This window comes from Rosa chinensis, chromosome 7, assembly GCF_002994745.2.
Source record: "Rosa chinensis cultivar Old Blush chromosome 7, RchiOBHm-V2, whole genome shotgun sequence".
In the NCBI taxonomy this organism is placed as follows: domain Eukaryota; kingdom Viridiplantae; phylum Streptophyta; class Magnoliopsida; order Rosales; family Rosaceae; genus Rosa; species Rosa chinensis.
This window is the reverse complement of record NC_037094.1, coordinates 64,944,989-64,964,070: the sequence shown is the minus strand read 5'-3', so window position 1 is coordinate 64,964,070 and position 19,082 is coordinate 64,944,989. Positions and strand designations below refer to the sequence as shown.

At 38.4% G+C, this 19,082-nt stretch overlaps 1 protein-coding gene across 1 annotated transcript; it reads left to right on the top strand.

Moving 5' to 3' along the window:
• The first annotated feature begins 566 nt into the window (after window positions 1–566).
• Window positions 567–2,043, top strand: LOC112179076. The gene has a single exon (XM_024317392.2). It carries the CDS (start codon window positions 875–877, stop codon window positions 1,937–1,939), a length of 1,065 nt encoding a protein of 354 aa, XP_024173160.1. The 5' UTR covers window positions 567–874; the 3' UTR covers window positions 1,940–2,043.
• The last annotated feature ends 17,039 nt before the right edge of the window (window positions 2,044–19,082 follow it).

The window sequence follows — 19,082 nt, the reverse complement described above, 5'->3', positions numbered from 1 at the left end:
TTTTTGTCATTATGATTACATAAATTACAAGAATTTTAAAAGAAAATCTAGGGATTTCTTTCTATGCTTTCTTTTAATACGAGTATTGGAAAGTAATGAAATTCAATGTTGATAATACTCTTGCCATTTCCATCACCCCCTATTACATTTCTTGGAATTCAATTCATTTACCAATCAATTAGGGGTCGATAATTTAACCAATTATGGAAAGAAGTTTTACCTAACTTTAGAATAATGTTAGGTGCTTTGTATGAAATGACATGCTAGACTAATCACTAAAGCAATTATAGGGATATCAAATGGAAGCAATTGAAAGAAAATCACCAAGCAATGACCTAAACTAATCTACCACCCTCACAAACTCTAGTGGGTTCCATTCAAGTGAAGGTTTGGTAGTAGTTCACTTATGTTTGTGGGCACTAGCTCTAGCTAATAAGGCAAGCTTCATAACTGGCATGGGCTCACAAGTTGAGGTGGTATGATTGGATCATGAAACAAGGCTCGTGGGCGTCAACTTTCCCATGCAACTTTCTTCAATTCTTTTCGGTTTTCAATTTGTTTAGGGAGAATTGGGAAAAAAGCAAAGGCTAAAAAAGAAGCTCTATCTGTATGAGCCTGTGACCCCATTTCAAAGAGAAGCAAAAAGGAGTGTCAGGAAAATGATCGAACAGATGTTAAAGAGTGTAGAAGGGAGAAAAGAAAAGAGGGAAGATGTTGATTAAAGAGAAGAAACACATTCAGTAAAGTCAAAAGCAAAGAAAAGCTGTCAATCTCTCCCGCCTTTCTTTTATAAACCATCCCAAACCCAAACACAAATCTGAGAGACCAAAACACAACACAGAAACACAGTAGAAAGCCATTAGAATCAACAAAAATGAAGGCAAGAGATGCCAAAGGAGGTCTTTCTGCAGATTTACTGGTATGTTTTCCTTCAAGAACCAATTTAACCCTTATGCCAAAATCCATTTGCAGCCCAGCAAGGTCCTTAGAAGCCAAAAAGCACCACAACAATCACAACCAGCAGCTCATCAAGAGAGGTAGAACCAAAAGCTTTGGCCAGGCCAGTCCTATGTTATGGGCCAAAACCAAGGCAATGGGCTCGGAGATCTCTGAGCCCACGTCGCCAAAAGTCACATGTGCCGGACAGATCAAGGTTCGGCACAAGACTGGCTCGATCAAAAGCTGGCAAACAGTGATGGAGGAGATTGAGAGGATTCACAAGAATAAAAAGCAAAAGAAGCCGAAACCGAACTGGGCGGAGGCACTCGGGTTCAAGAAAGATGTAATGCACTTCCTAACTTGCTTGCGAAGAATCCGATTCGACTTTCGGTGTTTTGGGTCCTTCCCTCAACCAGATATCACTTCTGACGATGAAGACGATGAAGAAGAAGAGGAAGACAGAGAAGAAAACCATGTGGGTACTGTTGAAGGAAGTGAAGGTACTGACGAAAATTCCAGAACGGTTTTTTCTAAATGGTATATGGTTTTACAGGAAAATCAGAGTGATGGTTTTTCCAAACAAGATGGAATTGAGATAGATGATAGGCCTAGTTTCGATGATGACGGATCGACTTCTGCAGTACCCTCAGTTCCACCACCAAATGCTCTGCTGCTAATGAGGTGCAGGTCTGCTCCTGCAAAGAGCTGGTTAGAAGAGAAAGAAGAAGAAAAAAATGATCATGAAGAAGAAGAGGAACAAGAAAAAGAAGAATGCCAGGAAGAAAATGTATCAGAAAAACAAGAGAGAAAAGGCAAAATTACTTTGAAGAGTTTAATGGATGAAGAGAAGATGAAGAAGAAGAACGAGAACCTGGTAGTGATGACATACGGTTCTGATTTGTACAACATTTCAACTGAAATTGCCAAGGAGACATGGGTTGTGGGTGGAATCACTGGAATGAAAGATCCAATTTCGAGGAGTCGAAGTTGGAAGACATGATCATCATCACTTTCATTTCTTTTTTCTTATTAGTTTTCTGTGAATTTTTATTTATTTTTGATCTTTTTTGGGAACTGGAAAATTCAAAAGCTCCTTTACCTTTACTCTGGTTTTCATTCCTGTTGTCATAGATTTGTACATGTACAGCACTAAAGCTTTTCTTTTGTTTCCATGAAAAAGATTTACAGCCACCTCCATTTTCTTGGTGGTCTTATATATGATGTATATATCGACCATATAATAAGATTGCTAAACAAGTGTGACAGATGTTATTTGTTGTGGGTGTTCCAACAAACGAGAATATTCCATGTGGAAAAGAGCTGCCATTCGGTCAGACTTGTATCACATAAACTCAGCAGCACTGAGCACAACTGCAAAGAGGGGCTTCTAAATTCTCTAAAGAAGCTCTTTCCATTTGTATTTATGCCGAGAAAGCTGCTCCTTTCGCGAAACAGAGTGTAGAGCAAAAAGACTTAATGCTAGGCCTCATCAAAAAGCCCGCGGATCAAGTGAGCCGATGGAGGCCCGCCGGCCCTGAAGGCCAAAAGCCTGGCCCGACCAGTCAAAAAGCCCGCAAAAGCCCGCCTCGGTGGGCCAATGGAGGCCCGCCAAAAACCCGGCCCGGCCATCCAAAAGCCCGCTAGGCCCGGTCCGTAAAAGCCCGTAAACTATTATATTATATTATATTATATTATATATACATATATCTATATATATCTATATATGTATGTTGCTGTGCACATATTTTTTTATATTTCTATGCCTCTTTCTCTTGGAGTCTTGGTATATATGTTTAGTTCTCCTTATTTATAGTTCATTTACGTTAGTTTAGTGTCTTAGTAGGTGTGTTTCAAAGAAATAAGAAAACTAGAAAAGAAGCTAAGCTGAGCTAACTAACACAGAAAACTGTTGTGCAGAACACCTAACTTCGCTGAATTACTGGGAACTGGTCGGATGGAATTAGGAGCTGTACTCTATATTCACGGAAAGCCCTATGTGTCTAGTTTCTGAAGAAATTTAAGGTTTGCTATTCTGACTTTTCTAGAAGGAGTTATGGCAATTTAAGTGAAGGCAGTTCAGTTTGGACGGGAATCTGCAACATCTTTTACAAGTTCATGTCTAGAACCTAACTTCGCTGAATTACTGAGAACTGCTCGGATGGAATTAGAATATGTACCCTATATGCACGGAAAGCCCCATGTGTCTAGTTTCTGAGGAATTTTACGGTTTGCAATTCCGACTTTTCTAAAAGGAGTTATTCAATTTAAGTGAAGACAGTTCAGCTTGGATGAGAATCTGCAACATCTTTTACAAGTTCATGTCTAGAAGGCCCAACACATATATTTGGAAATCTTCAGTGTGCCGCATCATCATTATTGAAGATTCAGGACTTTTAGACATGTTTATATATGTGTGTGTTTATATATATATATATATATATATATGTGTGTGTGTGTGTGTGTGTATATGTTATATATGTGTGTGTGTGTGTCTTTGTGTGAGTGTGAATTTGTTGTAATTTGGCTTATGGTGAAATTGGAAGTTCTCATACTTCTATATAGAATATATGCATATATATTCTACATGTCATGAATACGGTTGACCGATTCGATCGGATTCGAAAATATGGTGAAATTAGCTAAATTTTTTACTACACTCATAATTTATTATAATAATCGCATCCCACGGTCGGTTTTTCCATTTTATTTGAATTGATAGAGGTTGCCCTTTGGAGTGTATGATATATAAATATAGGTTTATAAGAGTAACTAAGTTTGACCTAGTTGATCAAATTCGAAACGAGACCCAAATTGGCTGGATTTTCTACAACCACCATAAAACATTACAATCTCTAACAATCTCTACATCGAGCGGTTGGTTTCTCCGAATTCATTTTCCACTTCATGGTTGCTTTAGAATGAACCTCAACAATTTAAATGCAATGTATAAGTCATATAACTTTAGGAGGCAAATTGGTATAGGCCAACGTATTAGTAATTAAAATTGAAATTTTATCTTATGTCCACGCACATCCATTGATGGAACATTTACATACTTGTTGTGAAAAAATAAGCACGTTTCGCGGTTGTCATGTCATCGGTCAACCAAGAAGACATATAAGTGACAACGGTTGACCAATTCGATCGGATTCGAAAATATGGTGAAATTGGCTAAACTTTTTACCACACTCATAATTTATTGTAATAATCACATCTACCGGTCAGTTTTTTCATTTTATTTAAATTTATAGAGGTTGCTCTTTGGAGTGTATGATATATAAATATAGGTTTATAAGAGTAACTAAGTTTGACCTAATTGATCGAATTCGAAACGAGAAGTAAATTGGCTTGATTTTTTACAACCACCATAAAACATTACAATCTCTCCATCGAGCGGTTGGTTTCTCCAAATTCATCTTCCACTTCATGGTTGCTTTAGAATGGACCTCAACAATTTAAATACAATGTATAAGTCATACAACTTTAGGAGGCAAATTAGTATAGGCCAACGTATTTGTAATTAAAAATTGAAATTTTTATCTTATGTCCACACATATCCATTGATGAAATATTTACAAACGTGATGTAAAAAAATAAGCAAGTTTTGCAGTCATCACGCCATCGGTCAACCAAGAAAACATGCAAGTGACTACGGTTGACTAATCCGATCGGGTTCGAAACTATGGTGATATTGACTAAATTTTTAACCACACGTATAATTTATTGTAATAATCACATCTAACGTTCGGTTTTCCTATTTTCTTTGAATTGCTAGAAGTTGCTCTTTGGAGTGTATGATATATAAAGGGCTAAAGTCTGTTTAGTCCCTGTACTATGTCTCTCTCATCGTTTCAGTCCCTGACATTCCAATTTAATCTGAAAAGTCCCTGAGGTCTCAATTTCCGTCTAATAGGTCTTTTCTGCGGGAAATTAGGAATTAGCCTTGGGTGAAATGTCCAATATACCCCTCAGTTATTTCTTTTTTCTTTTTTTTCCTTTTTAATTTATTTTTTTTCCTTTTTTTCTTTTTCCTTTTTTATTTCTTTTTTTCTTTTTTCTTTTTCCTTTTTATTTTTATTTTTTTCCTTTTTCCATTTTAATTTCTTTTTTTTTCTATTTCCTTTTTCCTTTTTAATTTCTTTTTTTCATTTTTTTCTTTTTCCTTTTTAATTTATTTTTTTAATTTCTTTTTTTCCTTTTTTCTTTTTTCTTTTTCATTTCTTTTTTGCTTTTTAATTCCTTTTTTTCCTTTTTAATTTCTTATTTGCTATTTCTTTTTTTTTTTCTTGTTCCTTTTTAAGTTCTTTTTTCTTTTTCGTTTTGCCATCTTTCTACTTCCTCAGCCCACCAATCCCATTCTGGTCAAACTCCACAACCCATCTATTTCCCAATCAGCTCGGAAATTCGCTGCTAAACCACTCCCCTCTTGTTTTCACAACCTAGTTCTCTCTCTCCCACTCAAATCCCACTTTCTCTCTCCACATCAAGCCTCAATTTGGAAACTTTTCACTGAAAACTATCATTTTTTCAAACTCTGAGGTTTTTGGGTGTTGCTCAAAATGGTGATTTGGATTTTGGGTTTGGTTGAAATGGTGGTTTTTGATGGCCAAGTTGACAAAAACCAGAAGTGAAGAAGAAGAATAGTGATGGAAAAGAAAAATGGCCGCTGGCGTGGAGAACAAGAATTGGGGTTTCGGGTCGATTTGGATTGGTTCGCCGACGTGGCGCTACTGATGCAGCAGAATACGATGGTCATTAAAAAGGAAAAAGAAAAAAGAAAAAAAAGGAAAAAAGAAATTGAAAAGGAAAAAAGAAAAATAAAAAAGAAATTAAAAAAAAGAAAAAAGAAATTAAAATGGAAAAAGGAAAAAAAGAAAAATAAAAGGAAAAAGAAAAAAAAGAAATTAAAAAGGAAAAAGAAAAGAGAAACAAGAAAAAAAAGAAATTAAAAAGGAAAAAGAAAAAAGAAAAAAAAGAAAAAAAATGGAAAAAGGAAAAAAAATGAAATTAAAAAGGAAAAAGAAAAAAGAAAAAAGAAAAAAGAAAAAAAAGAAATTAAAAAGGAAAAAGAAAAAAAAGGAAAAAAAGAAATTAAAAAGGGAAAAAAAGAAAAAAGAAATAACTGAGGGGTATATTGGACATTTCACCCAAGGCCAATTCCTAATTTCCCTCGGAAATGACCTATTAGACGGAAATTAAGACGTCAGAGACTTTTCAGATTAAATTGGAATGTCAAGAACTGAAACAATGAGAGAGGCATAGTACATGGACTAAACAGACTTTGACCCATATATAAATATAGATTTATAAAAAATTAGTGTTTTTAAAAATTTATTTATAAATAAATTAGTTTCTATATATAAATATAGATTTTTTTGTTATTGTACAATATAGATTTATTCCGTTTGGTTGTATTTGATCATTATCCAATGAATTTTTAAAGCTTGATTAAAAAAAAAGTATTAGTGTCTTTAAATATTTATTTATAAATAAAGCCCGCAAGGCCTGGCCCGAAAAAGCCCGCAAGACCCGCTATATATGGACGGGTTTGGATCATTTGATTTACAATAAACCCCGGCCCGGCCCTAAAAAACCCGCAAGACCTGCTATATATGGACGGGCTTGGATCATTTGATTTACAATAAACCCCGGCCCGGCCCGACCTGCCATTATTTAAAAATGTAACAAGGCCCAGCCAGGCCCTGCCCAAGCCCTCCATGAATGGGCCTGCCCGGGCCTGGCCCAGCCCGTTGACGAGGCCTACTTAATACACCACGACATAGCTCTCGTTCGTTTAACAAGCTCGCTATCACAAACTTTGTCTTTAGGTGCGGAGAGAAGATGGCGCTGTTGAAACTGGAATACCGCAGCTGTATTAACTGGAAGGATGAGTAGTGTATGACAATATTTCTCAAATAAATTGTAAAAGTTTCTTTTTTTACTAATCGAGATCACATGGTATCATAAAAAACTTTCTAAATTTTCTTAAATCTAATTTAAAAAAAACAATAAGTTGATAAGCTCTTACTGTTTCAATGAAGTATTAAACATATAAAAAAATGCAGGTCCTAGGATCACAACCAAATTTTTCGTTCAATATTTACTTTCTCATTTATGTTCAATCCTGAGAACAGATATTTATGATAATGAATATTTGATTTACAAACCAACTAAAGCAATAAAGAACACATGTTTTGTTGATGCAGTAAAACTCTATTGAGGGAAAATATCTGCGTGACAGGTGAAAGACGAAAACCAGATCACTAATGAAAAACAGATCACAAGTTTACAACATGGATTGCATCGACCTCGACAATCTGTTGGCAACTTTGAGCAATGTTCATATACATGAGGGTAAAAATGTAATTTTCGAAATTGAAATGTCACAGAGAGAATTTAGGGGCAAATTGCGGTTGGAAAAGAAAAAACAACCTGGCTGCCATCTCTAACCAACCATAGAAAAAATAGACTTATCTAAAAATTCTCCTGGCCAGACCTCCTGTGTCGATGCCCAAAGTATAAAATGAGACTCAAATTCCAAATAGAAGAGCAGAGAGATTAGAAGAGGAAAATTTGGTTGGTGTCTTCCTCTTTTTATCTCTTTCCGCATTGTTGTTGTCCTGCTTCGTTGTGTGTGTGGCTGACCGGACTTGTTAAAACTTAAAGCAGCGAAGGTCGAGCCACACTCTACTCTCAACAATGGCTAAAATTGCAGAAAAATTAAAAAATCATAAGAAGCTTGTCATTGGACTTGCTGTGGCCATCCTGATTCTTATAATTATTATCGTAGTCGTTGTTGTGAAGAAAAACAAAGCTGCCAAAGCTGCCAAATTAGCCAAAGCTGCTGGAGGCAAGAAAGGTCCGCCTGCAGCACCCGGGAAAGATGCAGGAAAGAAAGACCCCCCAAAACCGACGACTAAGAAGTTACAACTACAAGAGTCAGGGGGTGGATCTACTTGGTCGGATAGCCGGGCTTCACCTCATCCCAAAATTCTATAAAAATCTTTTTGACTCTATGTTTTTGTAATATATTGGCAACACGATTGGTTAAGAAATTTTCGGGTGCTGCTAGCAAATTTAAGTGTACCTTCAAAATATTAACATTAAAATAATTTTCTGCATCCCTACTACTAACTCATTGATTTATATATCCAGGAAAATGTAAACCTAATGACTTCTTTTCCTGTTCAGCCTATTTTTCTTTGACAAAAAGAGAACATGGAAATAAAACTTTTTGTCTTGCAACCGAAGGATTCCACTTCTAACGCATGACGAGACAATTACATTTGCCATCTGTGTCTTTTGCTTTCCATTCAATATAGTTATATAGTTGATTTATATCAGCATCTCTCTCTCGTTCTTTTCGGAAACAAAACCCAACAATCCTTAAGATTGATCAAATCCAAATGTCTTGGGCACCACACGTACCACATGCAAGAATAATGATCGATCTAATATGTCTACATAAGATCAAGCTGCCATGGCTGGGTGCAGGGGCAGTCTTGACATTGTAGAGATCTGAAGCGAATTATTAAAACGTGGCCTCATGAATGGTATTCGATCAACCAAATTTGTTTTATTCAATAATAAAATTAGATTTTCATGTAGTATTTTGTTACGTATATATTATTTTCTTAAATTATAAGGGGTATTATCATATACGTTAGCAATAAAGAAAAGGAATTAAACGTGATTATTCCAAAAGAAACCAAAATAAATAAATAAAAGAGTTGTAAAGTAAACCAGAAAAAATAATAAAAATAAAAAAAGCAAAGTGAATTGAACAAGCTCAAAAATCGAACCTAGGTGGGGTGGCTCTTAAATGCAAACCACCACATTCCCCACCAACTGAACTATAGCAGACCATCAAGCAAGTATCGCGACGAAAAATATATAACCGATTGTTGAATCTATATTTATATATAAATAAATAAAAATAAAACTAACGGAGGCCCGCCGGAGTCCCGTGGCCTGAGGCCGCTGCCTGAGGCGGCAGCCCTCAGGGCCGTGTCTATGATGAGAACTTTTATGCTTCACGTCCAGTTTCTTTTTCTTTTTTTTTAAAAAGATAAATAATTAAAAAAATTGGCTATGATAATTCTAAGAAATCCTAACGTGAGTGAAACCTTGAAGAAATTGAAACTTTCATGAGAATTCTTATGGCTGCTAGAGTAATACAGAGTTTTCATGAACGTTGTTGAAGGTGCTCTAGCTATATTATAAACAATTTAAAAGATATTACTTTATATCAATAATTTATGTTTTTTTTTTTAACACAAAACTTAAAAACTCTAGTCTAGCAAATATTTGGTCAAATAACATTGTTTCTGCCTAGAACCCGAGGCTCTAGATAGAAGCAGGGATGTTCTTTAGCAGACACTGAGTCTGGGGATATCTGGCTGATATAGTGAGATATGTGGCGGTCACCTGTCAAGTATAACAAAGGCGTCAGGAGGGACACTGGGTGGCTGGTCTTCACTCCTCCGATGTCAAAGTCAGTCAAGTATTAATATTGACAGAGTAACATTATAATGTTATATAGGCAATAAATTGCATACCTTAGCTATTCTAAGAAGTTAGTTTATATAGAGTCTGAGGTCCGGCCTTCTCTTTTTTTTTGATGTGGGACTAGTAAGCATCAAATGTAGATTAGGCCCTTTTCGGAAGGGAATATTCGGTGAACGTGTGAGGCCGAATTCCAGCATGGCCAGACCTTAACTTTTCTCAAGTTGGAAGCTTTGTTGCCAGTGTATTCCTGAGTTACATTGGTTGGACACTGATGTGGTAGGAACGATCACGGGCATGCTCATTATGCTCGACAATAAGCCGTACAAATATTAGTCTATTCTTTATAAGTTGGAGGTCTTGAGTAGGACCTAATTACCATATGTATGGGTGAACTTTTGGACATTGAAAAATCAGAAACCGGCCAAACTGACACGGAATCACCATGGAAAAATCAGAACTGGATCGAATCAGCCAATCAGTGACAAAAGACTGCATCTAGCTGATCACTTCGGTGACAGTTTGTAATTCTGCATTACAAAAACTGGTGGTCAACCAGACCAAACCGATTCTCTTACGTCCTATAGGTTATAAACATTTTTATCATTTTTTTTCTTCTTTGGAATCAAAAGCCAGAATGTATTCATCTAAAGTCAAAATAGGTAGTTACATATCCTACTGCTGCCATCTACAAACACATAAGAAGATAGTGGTAGTACCCACAGTGGTACATAGAAATAGAGTCACTCATTACACATTCATGTACATAGACAAAGTAGGGATCTTCTTTTGGTACTACTCCAGAGATGCTAGAGATACATAGAGTGCATATAACGTTCATTAGCTTCCTAAAAGAAAACTATTGTAAAAGACTACACTAATACATAATTAATGGACTAGGGAAAAACCCCCAACCCAAAACTCAAAGCCCAAGAGGGCAATCACCAAAGAAAATCACGCAAGGCCCATCAAGCCTGGTTCGGTCCGATCCACCGTCTCCATCTCCAACACCCCCATCATACGTAGCAGTCTGGTCGAGCTTCGCCCGACCCAAGCCTCCACGACTCGTGTTGCCATGATCCACGCTGCCACGGCCTCTCACCGCCCATGACCCAAACTGCCACGAGCAACGCTGGCACAACCTATGCCACCATGGAACACACCATCCCCAATCTAGGTCCTCACAACCCCACACCGCCATCGATTCAAACCCATGGCGCCATCGATCCAAGAAACTGTCAACGGGGATCGATTGCCAACCCTGTACAGCACGACCATCACCTAGCACATGCCCAACTGAAACTTCCGACAAAGCACTGAGAAAAAACCCCTGCAATAGACATCGATCATCCGTCCGACAGCAAACTCCATGACAGTCGGAGACCAGCCCGAACGTCCGGGCACCGCCAGATGAGAACTATTTCACAAAATGGAAAAAGCCCAGCCTTAGGGTTCTCCGATCTAATAACAATTGATTAGTGTCTAATATGAAGAACTTTTTGTGTTATAAAATTTTTTATGATTGAATTGCATACATATGATTATAGTTTCAACGAATAAGAAACGGACAGTTCAGTGACTCAATGATTCAATTAACTTAATTGTCAGCATATTATTTGTTCAAAATTTCTTATCCTAGGCTTGCATGCACTGGTTTCTTCTTTCTCTTCTTCTCCGGTCACAACATCCAATTTCTTTCTCTTCTTTTCAAAGACAAACCAAACCCAATTCTTTCCTTCTCATCTCCTTCTAGGCCATGCTTGCTCCTCTTCTTACCTAGGCTTGTTAATTATTACAGCTTCAAACATGGATTTTGTTTAATTCGTGCCTTTGTTTGTGTTGTACAAATGAGTGAAGGTTGTTAAAGGTAGAAGGGGTAAATGACCCCAAGTCAATAGGATGTATAGTTGTAAACAAAAACAAATATTGTAATTTTTCACCATCATCATTCTATACAAAATTGCTCTTTTTTTCTAGATTTTTCCTCATCTTCTTCAGGCTTTCTTATAATTCTAACATGGTATCACGAGCTCAGGTTGCATCACGAATAACAATACAATGTTACAAAATTATCTACTGTCCAATTTCTACAATCTCATTACAGTTCAGTTAGACGACTCTAACTATGTAACTAGGAGTGAGTTCAGTTTGATTCGGTTCGATTTTAAGCCTAAACCAAGAACCGAACCAAACTTGACTTCAATTCGGTTCTGTGTTTTTCACTTTTTAAAACCGAAACCGAACCGACCAGTTCAGTTCGGTCCGGTTTGGTTGAAGTTGGCCTTTTTAATTGTTTTTTAATTATTATTTCTTTTATAAAAATATCAATTATTTAATATGACAGCTTGTTTATTTAGCCAAACATCAACTCCATTCTTTCTAATTCCGCAAATTATTCTGGAAACTACGAAGGAAGGCCATTGGAGCCCCACAAAAAACAGAGAAAACAACAATGGTTACGGCCTAGAATCAGGTCAAGTGAGGCTTAATTGCTAGTTGCCTATTTATTATTACACCTAGTAACTTAGAATCAGGTTAAGATAGGCCAACTTGGTCTCTTTGATATTTATTTTTGTTCATATTCTCTAACTGCTTCTTGATGGTTCTGCATAACCTGCATTAGAAAGGCAGTATAAAACACTTGCTATCAGTAGTTGTGATTAAAAACAAAGAGATGCATGCTGGAAAAATGTAGTAAAGGTAGTATGAAACATGGTTTGGTTGACGACTTATTTGGACATGATATTGATCTAGAGAGTTTCAAAATAAAAAATAAAAAAATAAAAAAAGAACAAAGAAATTGATCTCGAGAGAAGATGCAGATACCGACCATAACATGCATCAAGCATATGACTGGTCGACTCAATTGTATATATGCCTGCATTGAATTGGGAGAAAAGAGAGCTAACCACTGCTTCTACAAAGGGTGATATCATAGGATGTTCAAAAGAATTATGCATCCAAACTTACCAGATTGTCAATAATCTCCTATAACTGCTGCTTGACCACCAGAATAGCGTACAACACACAAAAGAATTGACCACCATATCAGCAAACATATTAAACACACCAGATTATGTAGTGGGTATTCAAATTATACTGATTCTCATTAGATCATGTCATGTCACACACACCAGATTACATAATGGGTATTCAAATTCCTAGTGCTGCATATAGAGGCCCAGCTATAAAAAAGTATATGATTTAATTAAGTCATCATCCCACCTTGAGATTCAAAGAATCCGAACTGCTTCCCACCTTAATTAAGTTGAAAAATGAATATATATTACTTAAAAAAGGCATACTGTGTCTGAGGTAATCAACAGTTCAAATTAAGTTCCAATTATGAATAACTTATATGGTAAGCGCATTAAGTCATTAGGCCATAGAAGAAACAAAAACTTTGAAGTTTCCCGGAAATATATATATATATATATATATATATATATATATATATATACACAGTCCGTCTCAGGTGCGGACGTCCGTACCGAGCGGACGGTACGGATTTCCTGTTTTCGACCACTTTCCGGCCACATTTTTACATCTTAACCGTTCAGTTTTTAGGTCCTAGTGTATAGATCATCTCTGCAAAATTTCAGCCAATTTGGTGATCATTAAGGCATCCAAAACTGCAATTTACCATTTTAAATACGAACGGTTTCGGTTCGACAGATTCGGTCCGTTCGTGTAAAATGCAGTTTTGGATGCCTTAACGATCACCAAATTGGCTGAAATTTTGCAGAGGTGATCTATACACTAGGACCTAAAAACTGAACGGTTAAGATGTAAAAATGTAGCCGGAAAGTGGTCGAAAACAGGAAATCCGTACCGAAAATTCGGTACGGACGTCCGCACCTGAGAAAATTCCTATATATATATATATATTCTGAATAAACAAGCAAAAGATACAGGCAAAGTGGGGAAATAAGAATACCCAAACAAGTTCCAGTTGGTACTATGTACATGCAATCCCAATTCAGGTTCAGATACCCTCCTTTGTGTGAGCTCATGGCTCGGAAAATCCCCTCATTAAAATCAGTACATAATCCAGAAGTATTACGGATAAAAGTAAAGATGCAAACCAAACAATAAGAACACACAATACCTGAAATCTTGCCACTGTCCCAACGCAAACAAATCTGCGCAGTGTGGGGCGGGTGGCACTTCAGAACACTCGGTTAAGCACCTCCATCCAGTTCACACTTCACAAGTTTGCATGCTTGAAATGATAGCATCTGCCTAACAAAAAGAGCACACCTGTCATTCAAGTTTGAACTTTCAACCATAAATCAAAACACCCAGAAACCAATTTCCAATTCTTGCAACACAAATCCAAATCCCACCCATTTAAACATAAATAAAGACATCTGTATTTTTGCCTCGGCTAAACCATCGCCAATTTCTCTGACTTATCCATCCTGATATTGCAAAGCCACAGTAATGAAAACCCAATCTAATCCACCATACTGAGATGAATATGCATGATATATAAGGGAAAAAAAGAAAAGAAAAAAAGAAGGATCGAATACATACCGAGTTACATCTGAACAAATGGCCCAAGGTTGACGAATCGGGACGGATCTCTCTTCAAAGGCAATCCCCTTCCAATCCTGATCTGCTTCGGATGCTTCTCGAACAGTGGGATGACCACCTTCTCCTATCAAGCTCCCACCTCAATCAGTAAAAACAATCGCAATAGCAAATCTTACAGACATGAAACTGAAAGAATCATTATAAAAGATTTAGACGAATCAGACCACCACCTTGGATGACGGCGATCTTCGAGAACCTGAATCGTGTGGGATAAAATCTAGGAAGATTAATATGAACGTGCAGGTTGTGCGAGGATTGAGCCCAGGTTCTGATAATAAGTGTGAAAAAGTTGAACATTGTGCGATTGAAAATGCTTTGAGACAATCTTCAGTGGGGTCAAAGATGAGAACTTCTGGATCTGAACAACTGCCTGGTGATTCTGAAGCTTCTTCAAACAAAACTGCAGAAGCAACTGAGGGATGCACATTAAGGAAGCATATTGGTGATTGCTTTAACGGCCGTAGTGGCAAAGATCCTGCCAAAGTTGATAGATCAATGACATCTGACACTGTCATTAATGGAATCTATTATGCCATTGCATCTATTCCTACAAAGGATTCTACATATATGCTGCAAATACTATTCTGCAAAATGGGAATTGCATTATGCAATCTGTGTCAAGCAATGATCTCATGTTCAAACAATGCACATCTCCAATATGTGATGACTGTAGATACCTCTCAGTATACATGGATAGTTTGCTACCTCACCAAGCATAAACAACACCCTCATGGGATCCAACCACTACTTGCATCTTGTAGCCCTATGTTCAAGCTACGCTATGGTATCCGGAAGCGGCAAATACGTAGCCGGGAAGCCACCTTCCCGGCCTTACCAAGTTGCTTTCACAAACATGCTTTATAGACTAGAATAGTGATTTCTACATCCCACATCTAAGAAAATGTAAAGGAGATGGCTTCCTTCACCTATAAAAGGAACTCTCCTCCCACATAAACATCACTCCATTACACTCATGTAATCCACTTGGGCCGCAAGGCCGAAACACATATAGTACAATATTCAAGTGGACGTAGTCTCCTGCTAAGGCGTAGACGAACCACTATACTTGCTTCTCTCTCTCTCTCTCTCTCTCTCTCTCTCTCTCTCTCTCTCTCTCTCTCTCTCTCTCTCTCTCTCTCTCTCTCTCTCTCTCTCTCTCTCTCTCTCTCTCTCTCTCTCTCTCTCTCTCTCTCTCTCTCTCTCTCTCTCTCTCTCTCTCTCTCTCTCTCTAAAGCTAACTAGAGACCCTCTCGGATCTCTAACATTAACATTGGCGCTAGAAGCACTCGGTCTTCCTTGCCTTATATTCTCAATCAAGCCTTACATCCGCCGCTATCCATCCTTGGCGGTAACAAAAAAAATTCAAACATAAATTTGTTCCCAGTGCTTGCAAAGTTGCAAGGTTTCAAGTCAAAACGATGTCAACGCAACACCCGCTCAAAACTTGAGCTCAGTCAACACCAATCAAGGTTGGTCAACGCTGCACCACTTAAAAAAAAAAAAAAAAAGAACTTTAGCAACCTGGGTGTCCAACCTTCCGCGGTCCGCCGAAGTCTAGCGGCACACTGGCCTCTCACGACAACATAATGCTAGGAGCTGCAATCCCAGCAGAGTGAGGATCCCAGCGGAGCTACAATCCCAGCAGAATGAGGATCCCAACGGAGCTTCAATCCCAGCGGAGCTCTAATCCCAGCGGAGTTCAATCTCAGCGGAGTGAGGATCCTAGCATCAGCTGCAATCCCAGCGGAATGAGGATCCCAGTGGAGCTTCAATCCCAGCGGAGCTCCAATCCTAGCGGAGTAGGAAGATCCGAGCATCAGTTGTAATCCCAGTGGAGTGCAATCCCGGCGGAGCTCCAATCCCGCGGCGGAGTATGAGGATCGCAGCATCAATTGCAATCCCAGCAGAGTAGGAGGATCCGAGCATCAGTTGCAATCCTAGCAGAGCTTCAATCCCAGCGGAGTTCAATCCCAGCGGAGCTTCAATCCCAGAGGAGCTCCAATCCTAGTGGAGGTCAATCCCAGCGAAACTTCAATCCTAGCAGAGCTTTAATCCCAACGGAGCTTCAATCCCAGGGGAGTGAGGATCCCAGCAGAGCTCCAATCCTAGCGGAGGTCAATCCCAATGAAACTTCAATCCCAGCAAAGCTTCAATCCCAACGGAGCTTCAATCCCAGGGGAGTGAGGATCCCAGCGGAGTTCAATCCCAGCGGAGCTCAAATCCTAGCGGAGGTCAGTCCCAGCGAAACTTCAATCCCAACAGAGCTTCAATCCCAGCGGAGCTTCAATCTCAGCGGAGCTCTAATCCTAGCAGAGTAGGAGGATCCGAGCAATAAGTGCAATCCCAGCGAAGTTCAATCCTAGCGGAGCTTCAATCCTAGCGGAGCTTCAATCCCAGCGAAGCTCCAATCCTAGCGGAGCATGAGGATCCCAGCATCAGTTGCAATCCCTTGCCTAGCCCATGGCATTCAGGACCAAAACAAACTATCTGCGGTCATTCGCCGATCACATGGAGCGTCATGCTTGGACAACTCTAACATGATTTGGGTATTTACATCAATTCCAACTCCAACTCGCTCCAAATTGGCATAAGATAAGTAACTATATCTTATCTCTTACGCTCTTGCAATTAGAGCCTTTGCATGACTATACATGCCTCTATGACCCTTAAGCATGCCTACAAAATATTATTAGCAACTTTACTACAAGTACATGCTATACACATGCGCCATGCTTCTATTTTAATTGCAACTCAATTAAATAAACATGTGACATTCATCTAGAAGCTTGTGACACTTACGACTTAATTAAACATGCTCTGACAAACAACTTGCTCGGGTTGCGACTCGCTTGGGTATCGAGTATGGCCACGACTTGCGCTTGGGCCATGCCCCGCATGCTCACACAGCGCCTACACACTCAACTACACCCAACTTGCTCGATCATATCCAACATGATTTACTTAAGCCCCAAGTTCACAAACGCTTCATACTATGTCACCGGGACTACTCCCACAATTTTATATGGACACCCATTACACGTCCACTATCTATTGTGCATGTTATATGGCCATAAGATCCACATATACAAATACCAATATTTTACATGTTCATACACATTAATGGAATATTGAATTCTTTTACCATTTGTCGCTTGCAACAAATCGAATTCTTTTCGCATTCCATTAATAAGAGCGGTAACCAATACAACAAAGCATTCTAAATATGCGACTTTTTTTGTCTCATTGTGCAGGTTAAACGAGTCCCTTCTTGCTTAAGGAGTTCGGGGACTTGTAGGGGCTAGGCGCCTCTCGGACATTGTTTATGCTTGATGACTTCATATAACTCCCCAACCAAGAAGCTCCTCTTACTCGGGGACTTCGGGGACTTGTAGATACCTCTCACTATACATGGATAGTTTGCTACCTCACCAAGCATAAACAACACCCTCATGGGATCCAACCACTACTTGCATCTTGTAGCCCTATGTTCAAGCTACGCTACGGTATCCGAAAGAGACAAATAAGTCGCCGGGAAGCCACCTTCCCTGCCTTGCCAAGTTGCCTTCACAAACATACTTTCTAGACTAGAATAGTGATTTCTACATCCTACATCTAAGAAAATGTAAAGGAGATGACTTCCTTCACCTATAAAAGGAACTCTCCTCCCACATAAACATCACTCCATTACACTCATGTAATCCACTTGGGCCGCAAGGCCCAAACATATATAGTACAATATTCAAGTGGACGTAGTCTCCCGCTAAGGCGGAGACAAACCACTATACTTGCTTCTCTCTCTCTCTCTCTCTCTCTCTCTCTCTCTCTCTCTCTCTCTCTCTCTCTCTCTCTCTCTCTCTCTCTCTCTCTCTCTCTCTCTCTCTCTCTAAAGCTAACTAGAGACCTCCTCGGATCTCTAACATTAACAATGACAATTACCCTGGTGGTAGGGACTCAATTATAGTAAATGGAGCTCGACAATACTACACCTTCAAGAGTTTGCACTCAAAGTTTGGAGAACAGGCTGCAACTTTTGAACTCCAAGAAAGACCAATCTTTTGATTGTTCGGCTGATGGTAAAGCTGATCTTGGGAATAATCAATGTTCTGCTAATGGTTCTCTAAATCTTAGGAACCATGTTGGTGGTAAAATTCTTTGTCTAGAAGAAGGGGACATATGCCCTACTTGGAAGAGCTTGAAGTTCAGTGCAAATGATGGTATCTCTATGTGTTATTATGGTTGAAATAAATAATCTGAAATTTTTGCCTCTTATCATGCTACTTCCTCTTATTTCAAAGGCTATTGATAATGCATTCAACGAAGGCTTGTATGAAGGTTTCCCTGTGATTGATCATTCTATAAATGGAGAAACACTTGTCCTTAGACTATTATTTCTTAGTCACTTGTTGGTACTAATTCTGCAGAACTTCAAGTTAGTGGACTGGCCTATCGGCATTGTTTTGATCGCTGGTGCATTGAAAATATATGTTGAGATATTCAGTTTCTTGATACAAGTGAAACTTGCTCTATTTTTATTGTGATGCCAATTGAAGATGCAGGATCTGGTCCACTTGATTAGTTGGAATAATCACTCTGAGCAACATGAAAAAGAAGTAGTGAAAATGAGGCATCAGGTCAATCGTTTTGTATCTACATTACAACAATATGGGGAGTTAGTTATCATGGTGCAGATTTCTATACTCAAGCAGAAGGTCAAATATATGATGGATCTTACTCTTTCATCTGCTACAATATGATGATAGGTTCCCTCCCATTAACTTGAGGGGAGATGTTAAGGGTAAAAGGGGTAAATGACCCCAAATCAAGTCAATAGGATATATAGTTGTAAACAAAAACAAAGACTGTAATTTTTTCACCATCACCGTTCTATACAAAATTGCTCTCTTTTTCTGGGTTTTTCCTCATCTTCTTCAAGCTTTCTTATAATTTTAACAAAAGTAGTCAAATCACAGTTCTCTAGATTTGAAAAGGTTCTGGAAAAGCAAAATATTCTTCTCACATCATTTCATGATAGATTTGAAAAG

Excerpts from the sequence above, each read along its gene's own strand:
- LOC112179076 (XM_024317392.2), top strand. The coding sequence starts at position 875 with ATGAAGGCAAGAGATGCCAAAGGAGGTCTTTCTGCAGATTTACTGGTA.